Genomic DNA, 9,690 nt, shown 5'->3' with positions numbered 1-9,690 from the left:
AGGACTAAAAAGTAATTTTCTCTATTTTTAATGATATAAATAAATTACATACATGAAAGAATTATTTTATTGGTAAAAAAATAACAATATTTAATAAATTTTTAAAATTAATAAATTAATTTATTAATAATAATAATATTTAAGAATTAAATGTTGAATTTTTCAATAAAAAATGATGATGAAGAGAGAGGATGGCATGATAGGACATGGATGGGCATGGGAAGCAAATCTTAAAAGGAAAGGGGAATCAAAGAGGGGGAAGAAATTGGGGTCTCGTTTGGCCACCACCACTGTCATCCACCTGCTCAAGATATGGTAAGCACCACATGATTTCACATTTGGGAGAAAAAAGCCACCTCTGCTCGGCTTACATCACCTGTATCTCTTGGTGGGATTTTTATGGGTCCCACCTCTTCTCCTCTTGCCCTTTCCTTTTGCTTTCATCTAAAACTTCCCCTCGTCTCCATTCTCTCTTTTTTCCTTCCTTCTCTTTATAACTTCTCATGTGTTTTTACACATTTGTATAAATAAAAATTCAACCTCTCTCTCTCTCTCTTTTGTTATTATTTTATTCTGGTATTTTTCTATTTCTATTCCATTCTATAATCAACTTGGAAAATTTTCAAAATCTGGAAAGATATCTCTTTGGGTCTTGCTTTGTGTGGGTTGTGGATTTTGTTGGGTTTCATTTCAATACAAAAATAGCTTTTCCTCCTGCTCCTCTCAAACTTGGTTTAATAAGAGAAAGAAACCATTCTACTTCTTATTCAGTAGTGTTTTGGATCTTCAATTTGCTGCAATGTCCATAGTAGCAGACTCAAAGTTTCATGTTCTAGCTGTTGATGACAGCTTAATAGACAGAAAGCTCATTGAGAGACTCCTCAAGATCTCATCATATCGAGGTACTACCATTTTCCCACCTACCAAACAGACAAAAGAAAAAAAAAAGTAGAAGAATTTCTCGTGGGTCTCATTGTTTATGTTTCTAGTTACTGTTTTTAGTGGGTTCTGATTCTCCTGTATTCTGTTGTATAATTTCAGTTACTACAGTTGATTCTGGTAGTAAAGCTCTAGAATTTCTTGGTTTACATGAAGATGAAACACCTTCTGTTTCTCCAAACAATCATCAGGTTTTATTAATTTTTCCAAATGTTTCATTATCAGGAACCTCTGATGTAAACTTTCTCCTGAATTTTCTTTCTGGGTTTTCTGAGAAATTTTCTTCTCTGTTTGTTTTTTTTGGCTTTCCAGGAAGTTGAAGTGAATCTTATTATTACAGATTACTGTATGCCTGGCATGACAGGCTATGATTTGCTAAAGAAAATAAAGGTATGCTTTTTGGTTTTCAATTCCCTTGTCTCCATTCTCTGTCATCATTATATTCTCTTTTTCTTTTCCTAATTTTTCCCACTAAGATCCATAACTATTATTGGAAACTTTGCTTCATTGAAATTTTTTCCAAGAATGAAAAAGAAAAAAAGAAGAAATTTTCTTTTTCAAGTGGTGCTTTAGTTTAGTTGTTGCCAAGATGGATCCTATATTTGCCCACTAACTTGAGAATGTCAAATAAAATCTGTCTGGAATATTTTTTTTCCACTTATTTTCCATCCAAACAGATCAAGGTCAAGATATTCTAAGATTTACTTTCTCTCACATTTGTGATGTCATTATCAGAATACGAGAAATTTTCTTCATTTTTAGGCTCATTTTTCTTTTCTGGGTTCAAGAGATTTATGGGGTTTTCTCTTTCTTTTGCTTTTTCTCTGATTTTGCAGGAATCATCATCTCTGAGAAACATACCAGTAGTGATAATGTCATCTGAGAATGTTCCTTCAAGAATCACAAGGTAAAAAGAACCAAATCAAGATTGGATTTTTTTTTCATATACCCTTCAGTTTATTTGGAAAATTTAAGGAATCTGTACTATGGGATTTGAATGTAATAAAATTGAGAGATTAATTATTTGAAATTTTGTAACAGATGTTTACAGGAAGGAGCAGAGGAGTTCTTCTTGAAGCCAGTACAACTATCAGATTTGAATAGACTTAAGCCTCATATGTTGAAAACAAAATCAAAGACTCAAAAACAAGAAAATCAAGATATTCAAGTAGAAAAATCAGATATTCAATCACAACTGCAGCAGCAGCAACCACCGCAACAACCACCACTACTACCACCCAACAACAACAAGAGGAAGGCTATGGAGGAAAGTCTTTCACCGGATAGAACAAGACCCAGATACAATGACATCACTACTGTTGTCTGATAATATCATCAGATCTTCTTTTGTGATTATTATTATTATTATTATATATTAATATTTTTTACCGTAACCCTGAAAATCCTTTTTCAATTTTTTTTTAAAAAAAATTTTGACTTTTTTTTTTTTTTTCACTTGCAGAATTTAGTGGTGGTTGATACAGGGTTAATAGGAGTGTAGAGATAGAGGTGTTTCATGTATACATTTTACGTGAAGATATTTTACGTCCAATTTTGATTTGCTTTAGATTAAAAAAAAAAAAAAAAAAAAAAAAAAAAAAAAAAAAAAAAAAAAAAAAAAAAAAAAAAAAAAACAAACAAACAAGAGTAAGAGAAGAGACAACACGACAATTAAAACCTTAATTTCAGGTTATAATGTTGATGCATCTTAATTTAATACGTACTTTTCAAAATACTAATTTTACTATAATTTTTTTTATAATTTTTATTTATTTTATTTTTTTACATATATTAAAAAAGATATTTTAGATATATTAAATTTTATATTTCGGCTCAAACTTTGCCTTACAGTATTGTAAAAAATCTAAATTAAGTCATTCACTTATCAAGATTTTTGAAGGTGAGCAATATTATTTTCAATCCATTTGACAGTCTGCTATGTAATTCAATGACAATTTTGATATTTTAATTTTTTTTATTATTTATCTCTTTACATCATATAAAATATTAAAAATTTTATTATTTTTCACGATGGATTGAAAAAATTTTAGTAGAGAATTATTATTTTATAATCACTAGCTAATATGTTTTTTTATTGTATCTTTTTTATGACTTGAGAAATTACACCTATTATAATTCTTTTTTATTCGAACTTAAAACTCAGGTACGATTTGCTAAATTATTTAAAATATTATAGCATTATTTTTTTAGAAGTTAAAAAGGGAGTTTATTTTTTTTTTTTTTTCTCATTTGACTTGAATTAAAAATTTAATCTCAAAAGCTTGTAATCCCAAAAGAACAACAAAAGTTAAAAGCTGATTTAAATCCTTAGCAAAGAGGACACGTTTTTTTGAAGACAAAGTTAGGCCAGAATTCATCTTTTAATAGAAGAGCTGAAGTTGGGATTTTGACTAAAAGAAAGGCAATAAATTCCATCACTGTCACATAAATTTAATTTTTTTAAAAAATAAAATGTAAATTTCATTAGAATTAATAACGATGAATTTAAAAATATAATTAGAAGGTAAGAAAAAAAATTTCAAACAAATCTAAAATATTATGGCTAGTTTGAACAAATGTATGGGTACATCATTAATAAATTTATGGATAAAATTAATAAAAATAAAAATTATTTTCAAGATAAGAGATTTATAATAAAAAAATAAGATTATCAAATGATAATAAATCCTGATAATTGAGATCGGCTATAATTTATTTTAATTTCAATTCAAAAATATAATTGGATAAGTTAAAAATTAAAATGATTTTTACTCCGATAATTATTTTAAGTAGTTTTATAAAATAATTTATATTTAAAAATTAATTTCTATAGAAAATATTTTTTGCAAAAAATGGTTTTAACAAAACAATTTATTTTTCACTGTTAATTTAATTTTAATTTAAAAAATAAATATATTAATAAATTTATATATACAACTTCTAATAAAATTTTTTAAAGGAGGTAGTTATTTTCTTAAGATGATTTAATTCTTACTTTAATCAGAAAAATAATTTTTATTTATTAATTTTTTAAATGTCTAAATACTAAAAAATATAGGAAATATATTTTTTTTAAATAAATGGAGGTTAAATATTTAATATGATCGCTATATTTATTAAAATATGTTCAATTTATTACATTTTCAACTTTTTGTCCAAATTAGTTTAAAAGTCAAATTTATTGATTTTTTTTATTTAATCTTAATTTTATTGATTTTAAGCTAAATTAAGTTCAAATAAAGATTTTTAGATTAGATAAAAAGTTTAAAAAAAATGAATTAAATTGAATATCCAATATTTTATTTTTTTAATTAACAGTAAATTATACCATACCTTTATTTCAAATTAACCCAAAACTAGTATTAAAATGATAGTTTAGTACCTTCAAAGATTTTTTAAAGGATAAATATAAAATAAAGTGTTCATGAAAAGGGCTGGGTCCATTTGTGATGGGCCAAGGCTCATAGTTACCCTTTAGACCTTTATCTTATAAGCTTTCATTAGAAAGAAAGAAAAAAAAAATGTAATTGGTTGAAAAAAAAAACGTTTGTATTTAATTATAATTTTAATCGATTTTTAAAATTAAAATTAAAAATAAATAATATAATTATTAAATATACATTTCACTTCTTTAATAATAACAAAATTTATTTTACTGTAATAATTATTAATATTATATAATAAATATGTTATTTAATTCAAAATCATAATATATATAAAACAATTAAAATAATATATTTATTATAAAATATTCATATTATTATCATAAAATAAAATATATTTATTATTAAATTTATAAATTATATATTTAATAATTAAATTATTATTATTTTAAAAATTAAAAATTTATTTTTAATAGTTTAAAATTTAATTAAATATTTTAATTTTAATTATAATATAATTTTTCTATATTATTAAAAATAATATATTATTATTACAATTTATATTGTTTAATTAAAATCAAATCAAATTAAAATAATAAAAGTGAAACTGAATTTTAAAATTAATTGGATTTGATTTGCTGCCCACACCCTCTGATCTAACCCTCTGATCTAAGCCGTTCATGTTACCTCCTATCTTCCGTTTGAGATGAATCCCATCATCTTCTGAAGAAAGGGGAAAACGGAGAATCAACAGAAGAAGAAAACAGAGGATTCTGAGAGAGTAGAAGCGCAAGGAAGGTCGCCGGTGAGCAGTTCCAAACAGAAATATTAAATTAACTGCCGTCGTCCAAAGACCGATACCCCATGGAGGCATTGTAATTGGAAAACCACAGAAGGCATTAGTATTGTCAAGCTCACTTTTCAGCCAACTCCGAGTAAATATGATGTCTCTGCAGCCGCTACCTACTTTGCCTTCCCTGAAAATCCCCAATTTCAATTCCATGCATGCCATAAATTCTAACCCTCTCTTCCCCCATTGCTATACACCCTTTAGGAACTCTAATTTCATGTCAAAGTCCTTATTCAATGCCCAGAAGAATCTTTGCTTTACAATTCTTAGTCTTCACCAGAATCCTAAGCCCCTTCATTCGACTCTTACCCACTTCACCAATCTTCCTCGGAACCTCAATCCCAGTCTCAAAAACCCCCGATTACAAAATTCTGCAGTTGAGTTTCGGAGGGTAAGATGCTATGGGATTAAGGATTCTGGTGAGGAAACTAGGACTGTGGTTAATTCAGGTGGTGGTGGTGGGGGTGAGAGTGGAGGTGGAGGTGGGGATGATGGTGACGGGGATGTGGAGAAGAGTGGTGGAATTTTGCCGGAGTGGTTGAATTTCACTTCTGATGATGCAAAGACAGTGTTTGCTGCTCTGGCGATATCGCTTGCGTTTCGGACTTTTATTGCAGAGCCTAGGTACATTCCTTCATTGTCGATGTATCCCACTTTTGATGTTGGTGATCGTGTTGTTGCAGAGAAGGTAAACAATACTTATACTTATACTTTTTCCCCTCTTGTCATTGTTATCAGTGAAGTTTTGTGTGTTGTAGTGCATGTTTAAGTTGGGCTTTTTGGTGAATAAGGATTGAAGAATTTTTTAGCTTTGTGAATAATTAGGACTGCAACTAAAGATTTCTTTTAGGCGGCTAAGGTGTATATACAAATGATTAAGTTCCTTAGTTGTTAATCCAAGAATCTGACTGAATATGGTATAAAGATTAAGTGCTGGCTAAGAGGATGAGAAGTGTGGCAGATGCTGGATTTCTTCTGGCAATCAGTGGAGAGCATTGGTTAAATCAATAAAAAGATTTGTGTTATTACAATATTAAGAATGGTTCTATTTCAAAAACAAGTTCATGAATCCCCCATTCATGAAATACCTGAATCTACTGATAATTTTCAAAAATAAAATCACAAATACATGGACAGTTGGGCTAGTTTATTTAATTGGTTGCATATTTATCAACTTTTATGCAGCCTACTAATTCTTGTCAATTTTGAAAAACAAAGCTTCTTGTTAATTTTACAGAGGACATTGCTTGAACCTTGATTTAAATCACTGAAACATATGTGTTTCCTTTATATTTAAGGATTAGGATTGAGTAATTTGTATGAAGTATTATGCTTAATAGATTTATATAACTTGAAATTGTCAGGTTACGTACTATTTCAGAAAGCCGTGTGCAAATGATATAGTGATTTTTAAAAGTCCACCAGTGCTTCAGGAAGTTGGATACACTGATGATGACGTCTTCATTAAACGAGTTGTTGCAAAGGAAGGTGATATTGTAGAGGTGAAATTGCTAAACCAAAGCTCCTTTTTGAGTAATTATATTCAGTCATTTATGCATTTGTATATTCTTTTTAATTTCAACCACTTGACTCTGCCTAGTGTTTCCTAAAGATTTAACTGGGAAACAATTTCTTAAATATATTCATGCTTATTATTTCTGGGGCAATATTACAAGATAAATTTCCCATCGTTTTAATGTACAAGGAGTCTTTTGTCTCTTCTATTTTGTTTAGATGTTACTGTCACATAATGCTTAAACTAACTCTTCAAACACATCTAATCTTGCAAAGTGTCTTTCAATGGATAGTTTATTGATTGTTGCGCAAACATATGCCATTACTTAATTGCAGGTTCGTGAGGGGAAGCTTATAGTCAATGGAGTTGTGAGAAATGAAAATTTTATTCTTGAGCCACCGTCTTACAACATGACACCAATTGTAAGTATAAACCTAGTATTTGACATGTTATGTTTTTTGTTTTCTAAATGTTACGTTGTGCAACTAGACTCACAAGGACGACTGTGGACCTTGTGGTGGATTCTTGGATAACTTGACCTTGAAGATAAGGATTGCATAAATTGAAAATAAAGCATTGCTTAGGCTTTTTTGCTTTTTAAGTAACTACCTGAATACTGACTTGAAGGAAGCATCTGAATTTCTTACCACAACCTTATAATTTTTCAATAGCAATTAATTTTGTTTGCTTTATTCACTTTGTGATACATGTAGCGTATACCGGAGAACTCAGTTTTTGTGATGGGTGATAACCGAAATAACAGTTATGATTCGCATGTGTGGTAATGTTCCTTGAACTTGCTTTTCTTTTTTCTTTTTTCTTTTTCTTTTCTAAATGAGTTTTTACACTGAAGTATGGAGTTATTCTTCTTTTAGGGGTGCCCTGCCTGCAAAGAATATAATAGGAAGATCAATTTTCCGCTATTGGCCCCCAAACAGGATAGGTGGCACAGTTCTTGAAACTGGCTGTGCTGTAGACAAGCCGGAGAGTATTTCAGCATCTGAATAGTTCCTCCTACTCTTCAGTTTTTGCTCCTTTTTTCTGTTATAATTTCTCATCTTCTATTTATTTATGAATGTCTGCAACACATTGTTTTGCTAGAGGTGATTCTTTTAGGAAGTTTTTCAATGTCCATGATGTATTTATAGATGTGCCCATTGAAACTATTGAAATTAAATCTCTCTCTCCAACCTCTCCTTTCTCTTCTTTTCTTTTGAATTTGATTCTAGGTATTAGCTGACAGTTTGAGAAAACCGTGTTAATGGGCATTGTTCGAGAGTGGAATAGTCTTTGTTTTATCGAACTTTGCATATTTTAACTTGCCTTGATAAGTGCAACAAGTGCTTTCCTCTCAACTTCAATGCAAGGGCTACTGTGAAGCTCGCGGTTGCCTGGGAAATAACATAGAAAAGAAAAATGTTGGGGGCATTAGATGAAGTTGCACAAGTGTTTTCATTTTGGCCATGTACCTGCTTAGCTTGATGTAGCCACTATGGCTGCAGGTTACAAGTGAAAAAATGACCAAGAGCATGTAGAATTAACATCACACATAATTGTAGGCTTGTTTGTTCATTGATTGTCTGTTTCTCTTCTAACCATTTGTCACGTATTTTAGGAAGAAACATAAAAATAAGGGGACCAAAATGTATAGCAGGAGCTAGTAGCAAGGTTGTTACGGCTATGAGTATACAACTGTCAAAGTTACTGAGAAATAGTATATATCTCAGCACAACACACATGTAAAGGATTATTCCAATTCATTAATACAAATATAGTCGGCATGTTTCCCTTTAAAACCCTCTTTCTCTCTCCAAACAAGTCTTTTTAATGCGGAAATGGAAATCAAAATCAACTTGTGATTAAGGGTGTCACTGAATTTTGATAAAAAAACGAGATTAAGATAATCTCTTTTAAAAATTGTTCTGTTATACACTTAATTAATGTACTTGAAAATAAAGATAATTAAGTGATAATTATAATTAGAAAATAAAAATAAAGATAATTAAGTGATAATTTCAATTAGAAAATGTCATAAGAAATTTGATAAGGTAACAAAGTATGAAAAATAAAAGATGAACTTAATCATCTTTGCAAAACAAATACTATTTATATTTAAATATTTTTCTAGTTGGAATAAAAAAAATAGAATCATAACTGAAATAAAACAAAAATTGAAATAGAAAATATAGGATAATCATATTTGAATAAGGAAAATTAATTTAATTCTACTAATAAAATGATGATAATAATAATAATCTAATTAGGATATAAATAAAAATAAAATTCCTTCCCTAATTGCATCTTCTGAAATGATAATAAAATATTGAAAGTTATCTACTTGATTTAGAGTTGCGAAATTTATCCATCATTTTGACAAGTCAAAATCATTCTTCATATAAGAGAATTTTATTAGTTAATAATGTCAATTTGACTCCTAAATCTATATAGAATTATAAAAGATATCAAAATACATTAAAATTCCTTGTATATGATCTTTCAAAAGTGAATTAATGATAGCTAAAATTAAACCTATAAATTTTAAAAAAATAACTCTTTTTTTTTTCTTATCTTCCAAACGTGGTATTCAATATAAACAATATTAATGCTTTTAGGATTCTTATGATTCTATGTCTTGCTAGTTGAATACTTAAAAAATATCATAACGTTCTTGCACTTCGAGTTATTGAAAAATACTACCCCTTTTGTACATATCATCTTTTGCTTACTCAAGATAATTCGTCCTCCAATTAGAAATCACAATGACAAAAAAAAGAATCAACATATATGTTATAATCTATGCATTTACATTCTTTTTCAATTTTTGGATTGCAATGGCACCCAAATTTAACATACGCTCATCATCCTTAACCTCTTCATCATGGTAGTCTCCCAAATTGCAAATAAGAATATCGTCATATATGGGATTATATCTTTCATAATCTTTTTTATCGAATGTAGGTTCAAATTTCTCATCATATTTAAGTTCAGTATATTTTCAATCG

General features: G+C 28.8%; 2 protein-coding genes across 2 annotated transcripts; both read left to right on the top strand.

The window, feature by feature from the left end:
* The first annotated feature begins 356 nt into the window (after positions 1–356).
* On the top strand, positions 357–2,334 carry LOC110621313 (two-component response regulator ARR8). Its single transcript, XM_021765547.2, has 5 exons — positions 357–902; positions 1,042–1,130; positions 1,252–1,329; positions 1,776–1,846; positions 1,981–2,334. Exons 1-5 carry the CDS (start codon positions 800–802, stop codon positions 2,264–2,266), a joined length of 627 nt encoding a protein of 208 aa, XP_021621239.1. The 5' UTR covers positions 357–799; the 3' UTR covers positions 2,267–2,334.
* A 2,650-nt stretch (positions 2,335–4,984) lies between these two features.
* On the top strand, positions 4,985–7,878 carry LOC110621312 (chloroplast processing peptidase). The gene is made up of 5 exons (XM_021765545.2): positions 4,985–5,860; positions 6,537–6,674; positions 7,024–7,110; positions 7,402–7,469; positions 7,564–7,878. The coding sequence occupies exons 1-5, from the start codon at positions 5,264–5,266 to the stop codon at positions 7,694–7,696; spliced, it is 1,023 nt and encodes a 340-aa protein (XP_021621237.1). The 5' UTR covers positions 4,985–5,263; the 3' UTR covers positions 7,697–7,878.
* The last annotated feature ends 1,812 nt before the right edge of the window (positions 7,879–9,690 follow it).

The sequence above is a fragment of the Manihot esculenta genome, chromosome 8, assembly GCF_001659605.2.
Source record: "Manihot esculenta cultivar AM560-2 chromosome 8, M.esculenta_v8, whole genome shotgun sequence".
NCBI lineage: Eukaryota > Viridiplantae > Streptophyta > Magnoliopsida > Malpighiales > Euphorbiaceae > Manihot > Manihot esculenta.
This window is presented reverse-complemented; position numbering and strand designations above follow the sequence as displayed.